Below are 19707 nucleotides of genomic sequence, written 5' to 3'. Positions count from 1 at the left end.
AGCGAGGGGCCCAAAACTGAGCACGGCACTCGAGATGCGGCCTCACCAGTGCCGAGTACAGGCGATAGGTAACATAATGCAAAGGATCTATGAGAGAAAAAGCACAAAGGCAGCACATATCCGTACGTTCCAAACGCGTTGGGGTGTGCGGACGGGCGGCACCGCTCCCCGCGGCAGCTCCCGCCCCGGCCGGGCAGCCGCCCCGAGGGGAAGGCTGCGGGAGGCGCCGGCGGCGGCCGCGCCCCGCTGGCGAGGGCTGGGCTGGGCTGGGCCGGACAGGGCTGTGATCCGAGCCCTTCACCCCGGCGGAAGGGGAGGGGGACGGTGAGAGCGGGGAGGGAACGGGGAAAGGGAAAGGGAGTGGGAACAGACGGCGCGCCCCGCCCCTGCCCTGCCCTGCCCTGACCCGGCAGGCCGCGGCGGGCGGAGCGGGGCGGAGGTGCGGGCCGTGCCTGGCACCTGGGCGGCAGGCGGGACGGAGCCCAGGGCGGTGCTGGGCGCGGCCTGTCCCGTTCCATCGCTCGGCGGCTCAGCCCGGCGCTCTGGAGCCGGCGGCGGCGCAACAGGTTGTCGCCCGGGAGCAGCCCCCAGCTGTGCCCATGGCTGGCCGCGGCCCCGGCGCCGAGCAGGGCTACATCCGCACCGTGCTGGGCCAGCAGATCCTGGGGGAGCTGGACAGCTCCAGCCTGGCGCTGCCCTCCGACGCCGGGCTCCGGCTCTCGGGCGGCCAGGCCGGGGAGGAGAAGGCGCTGCGGATCCAGCGGCAGGTCCAGCAGACGCTGGCCAGGAAGAGACGGGGCTCGCTGCACAACGGTGAGTGCCCGCCCGGCCCCGGCCCCGGCCCCGCGGAGCTGTCTGGCGGCGGCGGCGGGAGCACGGGGAGGGCTCCGGGCACGGATGAGCCCCAAGCTTGGCCCCGGGCGGCCGCAGCCCTCTCCGCCGCTTCTCCGGCCCTGGGAGGTGCGGGCTGCTCGGGGCAGCCGCGGTACCGGCCATCGACCTTTAGCGGGTTTGTCACGAAATCGTGGCTCTGTCGCCTGTTCCCGTTCTTTTTTTCCCACCCAAGTGGGTCAGAAGTTGCTGCCTCCCGTAACTCGGGTGAGAGGCGGCGGCTGCCCCGGTCCCCCGCTGCCTGGGGGGAGGAGAACTGAACCGAAGTTCTCCTAGTCCAGCAAGGGCTTGCTGTGCGTATTGCAGCACCTTGGCTGGACCCGCTGGCCCTGTTCGCGAGCTAAAATGGGAAGAAACGTAGGGAATGTTTTCGCTTGTTTCGTCTGGAAGTAAAAAAAAAACCCACAAACGACTGAAAGCAGGTTTAGAAGAGTAATTCTAGGAAAGGAGTGAATGGGAAACATGGAAAGATAAAGCTAGCAGGCGTTATCTGCCCTGCCCTTTGACGTACGTTATACGAATTGAATCATCGATCAATCCCTGCTTCAAAGGATTTCAAAGGGATTCAAAGGGATCCCTGCTTCAGAAGGCCCGATCTGCCCTTAAGGTCCGCACTGTCGTGCCTTTTGCTCCAACCGGGATCCGAGGGCGGCATCGGGCACCCGCAGGGTCACTCTGTCGGGAGTGCTGAGGGTTCAAGGCAAGCTGCCTCAGGGGTGCAGAACTATTACTGGGGAAGAGGTGTTCTTCTTAAAGTAAAACAAACAAACAAACAAAAACCCCACAAACCTCAAAAATCCTTACCACTAAAACTTTAATGATGTTTTTAAATAGGAAGATATGTCTGTCTTACAGGTTAAACACCCTGGTGCTCAGTTGTCATTAAAGAAGCTGTCACCTTCCTTTTGCAAAAAGCTGTTAACCAACAGTCTTTCAGTTTGTAACTTCACTCGTCTGTCTTGTCAGGCAGAGGAATGTTTCCTTGTACTTCATCTGGCTTCTGTCTAAAAAACAACTCATGACAAAAATGCATACAATGCAGACAGGGACATGCTCTGCTCAGGAAACTGAGATACACAAATCACATAAACAGATACACACAGCTGCGAAGTGTGCAGCTACATATGCAAGTCCTGAGCTTGGTTGCTCTCATTTAAGTAAGATTTCTAAACACTTTTAGAGTAACTTGATTTCTTTTTCTCTCGAAAGAGAGCCTGGAAAAAACTTTAAGCAAAACAGTAAATGAGATTGTGTCATGAACCTGAGATCATGTCTCTAAACCAGGTATAAAACACAATGAAGACAAAGTTTCTATCCTTCTAACTCAGCTTCTCTGGAATGTATTTACAGACCTGATGGGTTCGAGCATAGTTGTATTGGCTTACTTTGTTTTTCTAAAGATCAAGTATTTTGAGCTCTTTGTATTTCTGAGACACCAAAACTTTTAAGATTCAGTATCAGGAGTGGGAAGTGTCATGTCTGTTACATGTATTGTTCATGCATAAAATGAACTTTCTTTCAAATGTAATCTTGTGTCCAACTCACCCGGTATTTTTTAGTCCTGCTGCAAAACTAAAAAAAAATAAATTGAATGGGAGTGTGTTCCATGTATTTATACATATGTAATATATATATGTAATATATGCAGGTCTGCTATATGCATGTAACTATCAAATATCTATAATGTGACTCAAATGCCTATAATGTATTTAACATGTTGAATTTCTTGAAAAATACACATATATATATACATGTTGGAACTAGGTCATATTTAAGATCCTTTCCAACCCAAACCATTCTGTGATTCTCTGGGTACCCCAATGTGCTTTCTTCATAGACTTCCTCAAAATTTGACTGTGCTTTGAGAAACATTTGAGTTTTTATATGTAAGCTACTTTTTAAAAATAGGCACTATTTTACATGCAAAAAAACCCCACTTTCTCTGGGTTACAACAGTTCTCTAGATACATTCACCAAGGGTCCTGTATTGTTTGCAGTTGTGGGGAAGACAATACAAAGATTTAGAAGGAGCAGAAGCAAGACCCTGTAATGTAGCTGTCCTATCTGTAGGCCTGTTTCAGACTCTGTTCAACAAGGTACTTAACACATACCTAAGCAGAGTATTCACACACATGCCTAAAATTAGCCAAGCCTATATCCACTGGGTATGAAAAATCAGTAAAGGTCTTACCCGGTACCATCTGTGCACACCCATTTTCCACTGCCTGTACTGGAAGCTTTGAAGCTGCAAGAAGTATTGTGTCAGCATAATTTCTCCTTAGAGTTCTGAATTAAAGGAGTTTGCTTAGCCTTCAGCATTGCCTTTAAATGGAAATACATATTTTTGCCTCTTATGCCCACAATGTTTGCTAGTTTATGCCCTGTTCCCCTCTTTTTGAATGCATCTTCTTTTTCATAATAGAAATTCAGGAACCTCAGATATGAGGTTTCCACCAGCTGAAGTCATGTACTGCTCCAGCTCCTTTCAAGATGTTGTCAAATGCTGTTAATAGTTTTTCAAGTGGTAGTTTAAGAACAGCTGTAACTTTTCCAGTTTGTCAGTTGCTGAACCTTTATAAATTAAAGATTATGCTGTACTGAAAAAAATCTGAACAACTAAAGCAGCTGTATCAAATTTCTGAATGCTATTTAAAGGTGGATTTGGAATGGTAGATAGTTCAGCCTTATCAAAGAAAAGTGGCCTTCAGAATCATATACCTCAATGGTGTTTTTCATCCCTTGTATGATGCAGCAGTACTTGTTATTTTATGTATGCTTTGGGAGTCCATTAAACAGCTTTATTCTGTTTATGAGTTCAGTTGACTCTGATCTTGTTCCATTTAGATTTTGATTGGCTTTTAAAATTCATTTGTGGTGTTTATGTTACTTTAATATAACCCCTGGACTAAAGTCAACTTCCTTGTGCATCCTGTACATTCTCATCAGTTCCATTGTAAAAAGTGAGGGCAGAATTGAGTAATGTATCATACAAAACCAAACAGACTGATGAACTGCTGTTTGTGTAGTGATTCTTTCTCTAACATGGAGTTTTATAAACACAGTGTGTTTATAAAAACAGAATTAAAACTTACTTGATTTCCAAATCAAAAGGATCAGATACAAGAGGGCCTAATTTATTCCTCACATTTCTTAATTTCTAAAATGTTTAGTAGTATTTTTTGTTAAAATTGGTTTTAGGGATTCGGGGATGTTTTTTATCCTTAGCCATCTGTTTTGCAGAATTCTGACCATTTTAACTGCTTCGTAGTGATTTTCTGTTTGTATCTTTGTGGGAAAAGGAAGTAGAAAAAATTCCATGTTGGGGACTTCCACTTTTTGTCAGTTTCATTAAATTCCTGGCCTCTGCATCTTGAGATGGAAGAAATCTTTTTCTTAAATCTGAGCACTTGTGTAAATGCACTGATCAGCACAAAGTAAAAAATGTTAGAAAAACTCCTTGGGGACCAGGCATGTGCTGATAGAGTGATGAAGCAGCATTATCAAAAATAAGGCTCTTTTATCTCTAGATGAAGTGATTCAGTGAAATTCTTGATATGCCATTCTTAAATGTCACCATCTCAGTCTGTTGTGAGTGGTGAAGCGTAAGAAAGGAACACTCAGGATTCTCTGTTGAGGATAAAATCACCCACCTGCCCTGAGCAAGGTGGGCACTCAGAATTCATTAAAATATCACAGTCCTTAATAGACTCTTGTGTACAGGGGAAAGCTACAGTGGGGCTTGCAGTGGGGGATTTAAAGCCAAAATTTGTCTTTCAAGGATCAGATACAAATGCACTGAAAAAGACTCAGCAGTTAGCATGATATGATTTAAGGGGAGTTTGATCCACCTGACTCCTTAATGGAGGATAATTGTCTTTTTCATATGTTGTATATCTTAGAGATGCCTCTTGTCATTGTCATTTTTGAAAGCTAAACAAATAGGAGATTGATTTGTCTGAAGCCATAGGAAAGCGATTGCTGGGGTGGAACTTCAAGACTTTTGGAGTTGCTGGACCTGTCACGTTCAGGGGAACAAACGGGGCTCAAAAAGAGCCTCTGTGAAGATGGATGAGATTTTTTCTTCAGTTCTGAGTACAATCTGCCTCCTGATAGCGCAATTATTTTGTCAGATCTCAAAATTTTGTCGTAACTATTGTGATATCAAATGGTTTCTGTAGAGCTTTTATTTTAGGAGTGGAGAAGAGTGCAGAGGTTTAATTTTCCTCATGCACTGGCCCCATCCAAAGCGTTCCTGAGCTGCTTTAGTTAATACCAACAGGGAAGAGGGGAGACTGTGATAAACGGTTCCACTCAATTGCCCACACATGGGTGTCTGGTGCTGTCTGAGATGCCTGAGTTTTCCAAAATACCCTCATAGGTTGACAGACATGAAGCAGGGCCTGTAGCAAATCCACCCTATTCTTGACTGGCTGCTGGTCCTATGGCTGCTCAAATAGGACTCATCCCATATGGATGAGTAACTGAATCATGTGCACATTTTCTGAAGAGAGTTTCTGTGTGACTTGAAACACTGTATCACAGTTAGAAAATATTAATCCTAACAGTAAATGAACCCATAATACTTTTTTTTTTTTAAATAGCTTTTTTTCTCTCTTTTTTTTTTTTTTTCAAACCAGTGCACCGAGTGTATTAAGACTGCCTGATGATTTCTGATTGTATGTAATACTGAGCAAGTCTGAGAGATGGGAAAAAACACACAGGTTTTTGTTGTATGGTGAAAATAAGCTGAAGGAAGTCTCTCTGACAGAGACAAGTTTTGGTCAAATCACCTTTTCTGCATCTCGTAACTGATGGCAAGACACAACATTTCACTTACCACTTTTTCCTTTAACAAATTGGCTTTTGGCACACATAAACAGCACACAGTAAAGAGACATACATTTTATGTCTGCCTAATAAATCTACAGGTAAAATGCTAGCAAAATAACTTACTGATGTGGTAAGAGCAAGCAAGAGATACCGTAAATGTGAAGTAAAATTCCATAAGCTAAAATATACTGTTTATCTCTGAAAGAAAAAAATGTTTACTGACAGATAAGTTACTGACAGTGAAGGTTAAAGAGGACTGCTTAAAGATAACTGAGTGCTACAATTTCTCATTGACTGTATTATACTTTTGCAAAGAGGGAATTGTTAAATATGTAGTGTATCCGCAACTAATTAATGGACAGCCTTGATATTTTTAATTTATCCTCTTTTTTTAAATTATTTGTTCAGAGAAGATGGGGAGTTGAGAGTTACCTAAAACACACACAGATTACTTGTTCAAAGGATCTTTCTGCCCTCAGTGGATGAATAACTGGCCATAATTTTTCACTAAGTAAAGTACACTGGACAAAAACCACTAACTAAAGAAACAGAGATGTATATGTATTTAAAGACTTATTATATGGAAGTACTTTAATATGCAGCAATGAATGAAGTGAATCTTTAAAAACCAGGCACAAGAGGTAGGCTAAGTCTTATTGTGCATCTGAAATACTTCATAGATACGGGAATTATATCACACAAATAAGAGGTTTATATGAATTTGTAGATTCTGCATTTTGGTTTACCTTGGCAAGATTTTTTTGCAGTTTAAAACAATAGTCTCCTGTTACTGCTTTCTCATGTACTTGGGTAACCCCAGGGCTATGATAACCTCGTAATGTCGCAAAGGAATTATTACAATCCAAATCATGAGTTTGACCAAACTGCATCATTCCACTCTCATGACACAAAAGTTACCATGAATGTGTCTTAATAAATCACCTAATGCATTTTTAAATCTGTCTCACATGGCCAGAATGAAAGAATTGTACAGTATAGCTAAAGGAGCAAAGTAACTGCAAAGTATGACTGAACCTAGGCCTCAATTTATTGCAGTCTGCTATTGTGTTGTATTATATTTTATACATTATATTGTAATATCATCATATTGTTATGTTGTGTTACATTATATTCAAATTTGGAGTTACCCAAGTAACTATGTGCTAGTGAGAAACATCCCTAAATTATCCTAGTTACGTGAGTCTCTTGTTTACTTCCTTCTTTGTCAAGCCCTTTCTTAACTATGGACACTAAGGATCACTAAGGATCTAAGAACCGGGCCTATTGAAGTTCCTAGGAATATTAATCAGGAATCCCTAATGAAGCCTGGAGTCTTAACTGTGGGAATTTAGAGTGTCAGCTACTTCGTATGCATACAGTAGGTGCTTCAGAAATCCCATCAGGCACTTACTTGGCTACATGTTCTGACACCTGAATTCCCATGGAGGTGCACTGCTCTATTTTCTGAACTGGGTCAGGGGAAAGAAAGAACCAGAGCAGATACACTGTGGATCTTCTATATTATTTGTAGTATTAGCAAACCTTTCAGTTGCAGATTTGAAGTGTCATTAAATGACCCTACCTAACAACATTGTTTGCCACATCCCACTGTAAGCCATAGAATTTGTTTGTGGACTCTTCATGTTCTTGGAGAAGATTAGTGAAGCATTACTTGCCCTGATATCTTATCATTAAATTAGCCCTTAAGGGAGAAGAAATGTCAGCAGTTGAGGTAGACAGATATGAAATACACAGTCTATACTCAGTGTATGCTATTTTTTAAAGTGGTACATAGTGGAAATTACATGTCTAGGGTGCACAGTAGCAAAGGTATGCACATCAACCCATCTTTCTCATCTGCAACTACAATATTTTGATTTTTTGTGTGCTGTGGATATAGTCAGCTTCTAATGTAAATTGTGTATATATATTCAACGTGGTTACAGTAGAAAGTAAGTGTTCTTAGTAGCTGTTCAGTGATACTGTTTCTCAGTATGCAATCATCTGTCATTTATATGGGATATATAAAACACCAGCTTACTTTGATAAAACTTTTCTTATTAAATAGTTACATGAACAGCAAGACTTATAAAAGTTAAAAGTATGTTTTAAGTAAAATAATTAGGAAACTGAAAAAATTGTTTGTATCCTTAGAAAGCTTTGGTTAGCCATGTTTGGAATGTGATTCAGCAAATACAAACATCTTTCCATCGATGCTTAAGGGCAAGTTGGATGGGGCCTTGAGCAACCTGGTCTAGTGGGAGGTGTCCCTGTCCATGGCAGGGGGCTTGGAACTAGATGAGGTATAAGGTCCCTTCCAACCCAAACCATTCTATGATTCTGTGATTTTCAGCTTATTTACATTAATGGCAGTGCAGACTGGGACATTTCGCTAGGAATGTAAATCGTACTTTATAGTAATATCTTGTTTTGTTAAAGTATTGTTAATATTAATCTTTGGTTACAGGCAGTTTGCACCGTGCATCCAGTGTTCCAGAGCGTGTCTATAACATGGGGATTACTGAAAATGATTTTGCACCAAGAAGTCCCTATGGTTTCTCGTATTATCAGTCAAACCAGGTGAGGAAAAGAAGACAACACATAGAGATAAATATAATCACATACATAGTTTATGAATTTTGTTATCACAAATGATAGCACATAGATGGTGTTTCAGAGTTTGCTTGCTTGCTTGTTAAAGCCTGATTTCTAGAAAATGAGGTTTTTACAACTGAGATCTCTAATGTTTTCCCCCCTTCCAGTGACTTCTGCAGTAGCTGAATTCAGCTTCATTGTACAGACAAGCTTTTGCTATCCTGTTGGTTTTGCAAGAATTGATGTCAGGGCAGAAAATGGAAAACCATATTAACACCTTACCAAGGCAAAGGCCATGACAAGTCAGATCTGTACCAGTCTCACCAGGTAGCAGGTCAGTCAAAGCAGTGGGGGGCTGTGCTGCTGCTCACCCAGCCAAACAGTTGGAGGTTGCTAGAGGAAATCGAGTGATCCTGCAGGGTAACAAATGATATAGGTAGGAGCTAGAAATGTGATGAAAGAGGTTAGGGAATTAAGCATCCAAAACTACAGGAAAGCAGATTGCATTGATTTCACAGCTATGAGTGTTCCTTATTATTCAAAATAATCCTGTGGTAACCAGTTTTAGCTTTGCAAGAATTTCAGCAGTTCTGTCGTTTCAATATAATGGTGTTTCTAGTCTGTCTAATAATAAATTCACTTGGTTTTTGGATCAGCTTTTCCTGGGTTTATGGCCTCAATGCTAAGATAAATAATTGGTTTTCTGCAGGGTTTGTGACATAGCTCATAACCTATTTGATGGGGTGACTTCAAAATCAACACATAGTTCAACAGCAACACTGCTGCATGATCAGCATTAGTAAACTGAAACCAATTCAACTTGGGAACAGAAATATTTGTTTAATAAATAGCTGTATACATAGGGGGCAATTCTTTCTTAATTTTAGATTACACAAGAATGGCTTGTTCTCATTAAAGGAAATAGCTCCGTTTCTGGCCAGTTAATGAAGCAGCTTCTGCTCTCTGTGGATAGAGTTAGAACCATTCACTTAAATACATTGCCTTTTATGCCCTCCTATCCTCTGTTCTCATCTACCATCCAGTCCATAATATTTGTTGTAAATCTCTTCTTTCTAGAAGACAGCATCAAGAGGAAAACTGGAGGTGATATAGGAACCAGGAGAAAATACTAGTTTTCCAGGCAAGGGTGGAAAAAAAACCCACAACAAACAAAAAACACCAAAGAGTGAGAGAAAACCAGAAAAAGTCACAAGGTCTACTATTTCACAAAAGCATTAATTTCCTTATTCCCAAACGAAAGACAAAGATATCCTGCATAGCTTCTGTAGAATAAACAGACCTTTACTCCGTTTGTGAGTCAATTATCACGCTCAGTAACTCCTCAACAGGGAAGTGAAGGGATTTCAGTCTGGCCACTATCTGCTAAGCATTCTCCCTTCAGTTAAAAACTTGTGTAAGCATCTCAGTTTTCCTTAAAAAATGCCTTTAATATTACAAAACTTTATTACAACATGGAAGTAGAATATGTGGGGCTTTGATTTATGGCTGGGTGCCACTATGCTTACTGATTAAAAAAAAAAACAAACCCAGGCCATGGCTCCTCTATTTCAAGGCCAGATAGTCTTCCCAAGTTGATTTAATTCTGGAGGGTCTTGAAGAGAGTATAATGGCCAATTTAGAGCATAAGAAAAAGGTAGGAAAACTGGAGAGACTCCAAATGGCACCTAAACAGTAAGAATCTTGAAGACAGAGCCTACAAAGAAAGGTTGAAGGGAAGTGGGTTTGTTGAGTTTAGAAAAGAAAATTATAAAACAAGATGGTAATCCATTGCTGTCCATGCCTGCTGGGGGCAGGAAAGGAAAAATAATCTTAAATTGCAACTGTAGAATTAGGGAAACCATTCAGATGGTCAAATGGTCATTTTGATTTCCTTCAAATGTCATGTAATCTTCATTTTTAAGAGGTTAGACTAACAAGGAAGATCCTGCCACAGAGTGGAGGGCTAAATAACCTTCTATCAATAAGGTTAATAGCAGTATGAAGACACTTTAGTATATTACTTTAACACCTGACTGATTTTCTTCTGTCTGTTGGACAGTCTTGAATTTTATTTAAATAGCAGATGTGGGTGTTGATCCCCAAGGAGTTTCAAACTGAAGCTAAAATCTCCATTAATAAACAAACTGTGCACACCTATTTTGAGTTAATAACAGAAGACTAGATGCTTAGACTTTGTCTCCTGATGTTTAGACTACCACTTATTACCTTCATGAGGCAGGCACAAAGAAGTGTTGCAGAATCCCATTTCATACACAGTTTTGGTGATACTCACCTTTTGTTTTCTGATTCTGATAGCAGACCTCCAAATTTTTATCTTTACTTTTTTGGTTTGATTCTTTGCTATTAATCCTAAATGCTGTGATCTTACGGTGATTCCTGTTCTTCTATGCACCCTTGAACAGGTGGCCTCACCATCTTCTTATACAAATGGCTGGGGGACAAGGATTACTTACAGAACAATGGAAGAGAGAGCTCAAAGACAGCCTCTGAAGAGACTAGAGGTTTCACCCCAACAAGGTCCTGAAAGACTGGCATATGTGTCCAATGATTTTCACTATGACGGAGGGATTTCAACTGGATTCTCCATGAGATACGGAGATAGCAGGAGATCCAGCGGGACTGTCCCACCAAGATACGCTCGGTCTGAGATTGTTGGTTACACTCTTCGTGATTCAGTGAACAGGGGACGTTCTTTTAAGAGACAGTCCCACATGGGGGCTATTAATGATACTGTCTTTGATGGTGTCTACCCCAGCCCCGCTGTACCTCTGTACCATCAAGCAGGCAACAGTCGCAGTATGACCAACCTTTTGGAAAAGGAGAACTTCCTGACCTCAGGCAATGCAATGGGACAAGTGAGATCGCCAATTGTGTCCCATTTGGGGTCTCAGAACCGGCAATCTTTGAGGTCCAGCTGGTACCAGACTACTTTCAGGAGCACACAGAATAGGAGGGAAGCTTCCCAGCCAGCTTCAATAGCCAGCGTTGCCGCAGAAACAGATGGGAAGAGGATGGCTTTGACAGCTGCTATGGCAGCAGCAGGAAGGAATGGTTTCCTGCAGAGTGAACAAGTCACCGTCAATGGATCTCAGCTAGGGTAAGCACAATGCAGGACCTGTTTTGGTTCAAGGGTGTCTCAGCTGAAAGGAACCTCTGTGTTTTAAAAAAGAAAGTAAACTGACGGCTTGTGGTTCAGCAGCCAGCACAGTGTAAGAATTGTCAGTGGAGAGAATGCAGAAAGTAGATTTGCTTTTAAAGATCCATTTCCAGTGCAACAGAGGTAAGGAAGAAAACCTGTATGTGCATGTTCATACTGCAGGATCCACCCCTCCTGCTCAGGTTTGGGACCTCCTTTTGCCAAGAGCAGATCATTTTGGTAAGGAGACACGAATTAGTCACTGAATAATTTAAAACCTAAGTCTCAATGCACAATAATGCATTGGCAATTTTGTTTGCTCATAAGACTGGATGATTTCAGTTCTGATTCTCACAAAAATAGGTCAGAAATCAGCAGTTTTTGACAGATTGACAATTTCTAGTTAAAAATTCTTCATGGTTTCAAGGAAAATTTTTAGGTTTTATACACCTCAGGCAGAAATTTCTCATAGCTCTATGGCACCAATCCATCCCTAGAACAAGTATAAACTGCTCTGAATCTGAGGACCCCAGAGCTTCTCACTACCATGAGATCCTGCCTGCTCTGAGGACACTATCTTAATTTGAATTCCAGACTTCAGGAAAATTGTTTAAAATCTTAGAAGCATTTGGGTTGTTTTTTTAAAATTGTTTATTTTCCCCCTGAAATTCCATTCCAGAAAAGATTTTGGACTGTCTGAAATGGGCTCATTTTCAAAAGAGAAAATCTATTGGTTCTGAAATTGCCTTCAGGAGTGTATTTTTTTTTCATTTTAGTAGAACTCTGAATGTTTTGAGATCTCTTAAGGTTCAATGGACAGAACAAAACACTTGGTAAACAGGGTACGGTTACTTGCACTGTTTACTGTGGTTTCTGTTGTTGTTTCCTAATTCAGTAGGATTCCAAAGTTTCTTATGTAAGTTAATCATAGTAAGTAAATTATAACCATGTTACTAAGAACTCTCTCTTTTTCAGTAACTGTGTAGCTCTTAAGTTCATATTTCTGAAGGCCATCTTTCTTCTTTTTCTACATTTGCTGCTGTGTGAGATGAGGCATCATCTGATGTCACTGCTATGTGCAGATCCTGTATTTTCTGTCCTCAACTACATGTTGTGCATTATGACTAGATTTACAAACATATATGGTCTTGTGCCCATATATGATCTGGATCAAAATTTTCACCTCTGGATGAGGCAGGAGTTAAGAGATCTGATATTAATTATGTGACTCTCAAATATTCAGTCTTTAAGTACATCCAGAAAAAATGAGAGTTGAGAGCTCTCAGCAACTAAAGATTTTGAAGTAGTGATGTTGAAAATAGGCAGCTGGGAGGACTTCGTTTCTCAGGAAGACAATTTACAAACAGGCATATATTCCACTGACTTAATAATTTACTTAACGTTAAGCATATTTTTGAGTCCGCTTCTGAACCACAACAAGCAATTTTGATATTTAATTTTGTCTAGAAGCAATTTCGGTTCTTCTGCAGGTGCAGACACTGCAGTCTGCTTGTCTGCATATCAACCAAAGTGTTTTACATAACTGCAGATGTAAATATGGGTTCTTCAGTCATTGTGCAAGTGGCTTGCTTAAGACCATGCTGAGCTCCAGGTGGAAGATTTGTGACCTAGTGAAAATCGTTTTGACAGCTTAATTTCTTAAATGCCAGTTTTTACATACACTGAGCTTTTGCTGGAAAATACAGGGGAATATAATTAGAGGTGCTCTGAAAGCTTCTAAAGTTCCTTTTGCAGATGTTTACAAAATTCATTTATCGTAGTACTTCTGACTAATTTACCTTCTATGTATCTTGTTTAGATTTTCAAAGATCCTATCTTCTGCTTTAGTTTCATAGCTAGGTTTTTGGGGGAGTGAGAGGCTTGTTATTCTACCCAAAGTTTTTAAAAAGTCTCTGTGCAATACATTTGTGAAGAAGATGGTGAAAAGCAACATGTAAAATACAATTCCACAAGAGATTTGCACCACTAGAGTTTTAAATTATGAGGAAGAAACTGCAGCAATTTTAACTGACTGAAGTCAGTATGTGTTATATATGCTCATGTACTAAGATGTATGATATCCACATACATTACTACTGTTTTCAGACATTTAAAATACAGATTTATTAACTGCCCTTGTAATTCGTTTCTCTAGAAGGGCCTGATGCAGAAGTTGTATTTTGATTGTTTTACATTCTGATTCATCCACATCTACTGCACAGTTTTATGTGGAATTAAGTTTTAAAACATAAGAGAGGACATTTTGCTTTGGGGTATAGATTGCTGTCAAATCAGAGATATTTCACTTAAGCCTTTCATGCCATCTGCAGTACAATAGTTTCTTCTGACAAGACTTCTCTGTTTAAGAAGTCATTAGAGACTTTCACATTTCTTGTCATTTCCCATTCTTGTTGATTTTAAGGTTGCATTATCTGATTTATTGCTCCCTTAGCTGTTGCTCCATGGTGGAGCTGGGGGGAAGAGAAGATAAGCCTGTTTTTGGAATAATTTGATTTTTCCAGAAAATTCTACTTTCTTATGTAAATCACAATTTGCCTCTTTCCAAGATAAATTAAGAGGCTGTAAAATAGTTGTGTAAGGTTAAAGATAAGTGGAATAAATGTGCATAGTATTTGAAAAGCATTTTCAGTCTTTCTGTAGAAGAGTTAGCTCATGCTGTGAAATCAAAGTAGAAAAATCAGAATGTAGAAATGTTATCTTTGTATGTTCTGATAAAGTGAAGCACTTAAAAGCATCCTCATATGAAGGGCTTAAGAAAGAGAGGGATTCAGCCTGAAGCTGTATGAGAAACAGCTGCTTACAGAATCTGACCTCTAAATGTGCTGAGAGCTGTCACAAAATGATTAGACAACTCAGTGTATTATATCTCAAAAATTTTACATTCTGGAAATGAAGATGAAGTCAGAACTTATCAAGTCATTGTTTTAACAACCATTGCCCCAATGCCCATTCGCTTGTTGTCATTACACATGCTAATCAGCCACATGGCTATTAAGTCTGCTTTTAAGTGTTTTGAGGGTAGGATGGAATCATTGCATCCAATTCTCTTTTGACAACTGCTAGGGTGCTGCAACTTCATGAATACCATTGGGAGTCAAAGGTTATATTGGATCCTTTATTATTGTCAGATAAAACTTTAGTCAATGTTCTTTTTGCCCAATAAGGAGAAATCCTAGTATGGCAGTGCACAGCAGGAAAGAAAGATTTTAGCTACTGCACATGAAGGTATATGAGCCATGAAAGGATAACTCTGGTGAATGGTGTGCTGCTCTCAGTCTCAGTGCAGGTCTAGCACTTAGCACAATGCACACGCAGCACTTAGAAATTTGGTCTCTGGCTGTAGATGCATTTTTCTCAGCCTGGCAGTCGCTGCTGATGGACCTTTACTGCTCTGGTCATCCTTGGCATCCTGAGGCTGAGTTCCCACATAGATTCTCTGATATCCCATGAGGGACCAATGCATGCAGCAGTCTTGACTGTGGAAAGTGCATGGATAGAGTCCTTCTCTGCTGTTAATCCAGAACTCAATACACTGGAGATGTCTGCCACTCTGTGGAAGGTAAATGAAAAGGGCTCCAAAGATAACTGCAGTGACTAACAGGCAAGTAGGCATGCTCACGTGTGTACATATATTAAATGGTCACAAAATCCTTGTTGATTTCAGAAACCTGACTAAAACCAAAGCTTGAAAAGCCTGTTTTTCTGTTCCGCTTAGAAGAGAGTAAGAAAAAGAAATACGATCTTGCTTTTTTCTATTACTCACTGTTCTCAATCTTTAAGCAAGTTTCTGATCAGTACATCTGCCATGCAACTTAGAGTAACTTAGTAACAAGTTTGTTTTAAATGTGGGCTGAGGTAAACTCTGAAAATCTTGAAGCTATAAGCATTGTCAGGCCAGAAACCAAGGCACAAGAGATACTAACCATAGTTCTATCTAATTTCACTTTGATTTAACCTCTCCATTGACATACTCAACACCCTATCCCCTTCATTTCATCTTTGTCTTGCACAAGGATGCCTCAGCACCTATAGATTCAGCATATTTGCTCAAAACATGTAACTCAGAGGAGGGGAGAAGATGATACATAACATGATTTATACCAAGGGGAAGTATAAAGGCAGGTGGAAACCTTAGGGTATAGGAGTATAATTTCATTTCCAACAGATGCATCAAAATTGTTTTTAATTTTTTTGTCATCCTTGCAGCCATATTAATTCTCTTAGCAAAAGCAAGCAGCAGATGTTGATTTACAGTATAGCTGGCAAGAAAAATTTCACCAAGATCCGTTTTTGTCTCAGAGCTCATAAGACTCATGAACTCTCATGAGTTCGTTATACATATTTGGGGGGAGAGAGTCAAATTTCAACACATTTATAGCAAGATTATCTGTGAGAAATCTGCCTGTCTACCTTGCACCTCCACTGCCTATTCTGGGCAAGCCTGGACTTCCAGGCTTTTTAACTCCATCCAGTTCATTATTGGGACAGTCTCAGAGCTGAAGAACTGAGTGAATTCTGCCTGGTGCAGTTCATGAACAGATGCTTTAGGAATACTTTTTGAGTATCAAAACATTCTGTATTTCACTTTTCAGAACATTGTTTATTATTTCATATTTCTGCTTAAGGAAAAAAAAACCAAAACCAAAAACAAATTCCAATGTAAGCAAATTTATTTCCCAGGCACCTATTTTAATGTAAAAGGTAATTGTGTCAAAAATTCTACTTTTAGATGCACTTGCTGAGATGATTATCAAGTCAACCATTCTGATTCTGGTAGCCCTAAAGTAAGGAGTTCTTACCAATGACTACATGTTTCACTGTGGTTCATAGACTGCCCACTCATCCCTGTCTGACCATTTCTCTTTAGGTGGAGAGTATTTGAAACAAAAACTAAACAAAAAGGCCAAGGAACATAACCACCTGCCCCAAAGTTAATGCACCTGATTGTGCCATTAATTGTTTTATGTTCCATTTACTGGGGGGGGGAAAAAGTGTCTGGTGACCTCTCTTTCCAGTTTTTTACATGCTTGTCTAACACAATTATAATTCAAGCAAACATGCTGGAAGTTGGGAGGAAAGTGGCCACGCATCTTTTTAATCCTGCCACAGGCGATGTCAATATTTGATTTAACTGAGTGGTACTTCTATTTTGTCTGGAAAAAAGGCTTTGCCCATCTATTTCAATTTAGAACAACTTCTATAAGCTTGAAAAAAGCAGGTACTGAGTGCTGCTTATAGGTAGTCTGGGAACTGAAAAACTGAAGAAAGGCATGAAAACAAATATTAAAAAGCAATCATCACATTACTGAGAAAAACATAAAAGTATCTTCATGTTTAGTAAAAGACATTCTAATTTCATTATGGCCCTGTTTGGATCTTCATCCACTGTTGTTTCCGTTGTGTTTTTATAATTTGAAGCATGACTTGCTTTGTCCAGAGCCTCTCATTGTGGCAGCACTTCCATTTATGATTGTCTCTCCCCCAGACAGAGTATTAGTGTCTCTTAAAGCTTTTATAGTATTTTCAGCTACTGGAAAGGAAATATTTTTCTAAGAAAATCTGAAGTTACTTGAAAAATACAAAAAACTTGATATTACAAGGAATTTCACAGACTAAATGATGATTTTTCTGCAGTCACACTTCACTATATTTCCTCTGCCTGTACTTTTAAGGAGCCCAGAAGGGGAGATGACTCTGGAGCGTGCAGTGAGCATACTGAAGAGTGAAAATACACAGTCCACACCTAGGATTCTTGCTGCAGTGACTTTCATACAGCATGAGTGCTTCCAGAAAGCAGATGCCAGAAGAAAAGTAAGTATTTTTATGTGAGCTACAATAAGACAGGGCAAATAACTTTCTATACTGTATGGCACTGTGTGCCAACATGAAAAAATCCTTGTAGGATACTGATGTTGAGTTTTTGGTCTTCAGGGTTTTGTGATAGGAAACATGGAAGTGTAGGGTAAGAAGGGACATCAAGAATTCACCCAAACTGTCTGTAATTACAGGTATCAACTTTTGAAAAGTCACATCAATTAGGATCCTACAACCTCCTGTAGGCAAAGAGCTTTACTTCTCTAACCAGTTACCCCTAAGGTTACATCTCCCTTTTACAAAACTAAGTTGATTAGTTTCTGTCCTATCTTGATGGATATGGACAAAATGTGTATTTTCTTTCCCTTTTGTAATGTTGGTTTTTTTTTTCATATGTGTTATGGCTATTAAGTGTATACTCATTTAGTCTCCTCTTTTCCAGGCTAAATGAACGTAGTTCTTTTAGCCTCTATGAGTAAGTCATAGAATCTGGACTTTTTGTCAGTATAATTGATCCTGTCTCTCATTAATACAGAAATATCCCAGAAATATAGTATTTGGGAGTACAGTGCAAATTTATAGAAGCTTCAGGGTTTGCTAGGACTGCATGAATGTGCTAATATATTGTTTAGATTAGCCAAACTAGTAAGGGCTTGTTGGGACTGCAGAAATGCATTAATACATTGTTTGGATTAAGCAAGCTTGTTAAGTGTCTTGCAACAGAAAAAGGTATATTAAAAATATTCCCTTCTTCCTTTTCTTTAAATTTCACTATTGAGCACAATTATGGCTCTCTTGTTGAACATTTCTGTACAGTAATGTATAAGGTGGTTGTTAACTTCAGTCATTTTAAAAAACATTCTTACACCCGCTTTGTTCTGTCATTTGCTCGGAATTATTCATACGTAATCTCAGCCTTAACTCCAAATTAATGTATGCAGTCCAGCTCAGTGACAGCCAAATATCACTCAGTCTTTTGGTAGTTTTAAGTTGCTTCACAAAGCCTGTTTTGGAAAAACAGAACACCAGTAAAATTAATAGAATCATAGAATGCCAGGTTGGAAGGGACCTCAGGGATCATCTGGTCCAACCTTTCTAGGTACTACTATAGTTTGTATGAGATGGCTCAGCACCCTGTCAAGCTGAGACTTAAAACTGTCCAATGTGGAAGAATCTACCACTTCCCTGGAGAGACTATTCCAATGTTTGACTGTCCTCATGGTGAAAAATTTACCTCATGTGTCCAACTGGAATCTCCCCAGGAGCAACTTGTGCCCATTACCCCTTGTTTTTTCCATGTGACTCCTCGTAAATAGGGAGTCTCCATCTTCTTGGTAGCCACCCTTTAAGTACTGGCACATAGTATTGAAGTCTCCCCAGAGCCTTCTTTTCTCATGGCTGAACAAACCCAGTTTTCTCAGCCTCTCCTCATATGGCAGGCCCTCCAGTCCTCTGACCATCCTTGTGGTCCTTCTCTGAACCCTCTCCAGCCTGTCCACGTCCTTTTTGTAGAGCGGGGACCAAAACTGAACACTATACTCCAGGTGTGGTCTGACAAGTGCTAGATATAGTGGGATGGTGACTTCTTTATCTCTGCTGGTGATGCCCTTGTTGATGCAGCCAAGCATCCCATTGGCTTTCTTTGCTGCTGCAGCACACTGTTCACTCATGTTGAGCCTGTTATCTACAAAGACCCCCAGGTCTCTTTCAGCAGGGCTGCTCTCCAGCCAGATGGATCCCAGTCTGAACTGCACTTTCTGGATTATGTGTTCCCAGGTGCAAGACCTTAAACTTCTCTCTATTTGCAGCTTTAACTTCAGCCTGAGGACAAAGCTTCAGAACTGAATGTTTGAAGGTTATTTATTACTCAGACCTCTTTCAGGCAGCTTCCCTGAAATACAAGTGGATGAATAGAAGAGTTCAAAATTGGAGCAGTCAGCCTGAAGCCGCCTTCTGTTTTCCTGTCTATCCCACATATCTTGGCTGAGTTTTTCTGTTTGGTGCCCATCAGGCTTGTTCACGTTGGCACTGTCCTGTTTCCCCTTTTTAGCCTTTCAACCTGCAATCCTTTTCTGTGTCTCCCAATGCTTTGTCCCCAGATACTTGATAGATAGGTCTAGTGGCTATTCTTATTCTTATGAAGAAAGACAACTGTGGTCTTACAGTATTTTGGTGAATTTTGTCTCCTGATGACAATTCAGACAGACCAATCAATAGATCTTGTAAATTATCTGCACATTAGGTTAAAATAATACCACTTCTTTTACAAGAACTATAAATCCCTTAAAATTATCAACAGGAAGTCTGCATAATTTTTTTTTAGAACTAACCAGCTAAAGTATTGGTGTCAAAATGACTTTATCTACTGTAATAAAATAGGTCAGTGAGCCTTCAGCATG

At 40.3% G+C, this 19707-nt stretch overlaps 1 protein-coding gene across 1 annotated transcript in view; it reads left to right on the top strand.

The window, feature by feature from the left end:
• The first annotated feature begins 584 nt into the window (after positions 1–584).
• Positions 585–19707, top strand: part of PKP2 (plakophilin 2) — a 44416-nt gene continuing 25293 nt past the window's right edge. Inside the window, exons 1-4 of the mRNA XM_051608236.1 lie at positions 585–813; positions 8189–8301; positions 10740–11434; positions 17167–17305. Coding sequence (XP_051464196.1) covers positions 600–813; positions 8189–8301; positions 10740–11434; positions 17167–17305 — 1161 coding nt within the window. The 5' untranslated portion in view covers positions 585–599. The remainder of the gene's footprint in view (positions 814–8188; positions 8302–10739; positions 11435–17166; positions 17306–19707) is intronic.

The sequence above is a fragment of the Apus apus genome, chromosome 1, assembly GCF_020740795.1.
Source record: "Apus apus isolate bApuApu2 chromosome 1, bApuApu2.pri.cur, whole genome shotgun sequence".
Classification (NCBI taxonomy): Eukaryota; Metazoa; Chordata; class Aves; order Apodiformes; family Apodidae; genus Apus; species Apus apus.
Note: the sequence above shows the minus strand (reverse complement) of the source record. Positions and strands in the feature narration are given on the sequence as shown.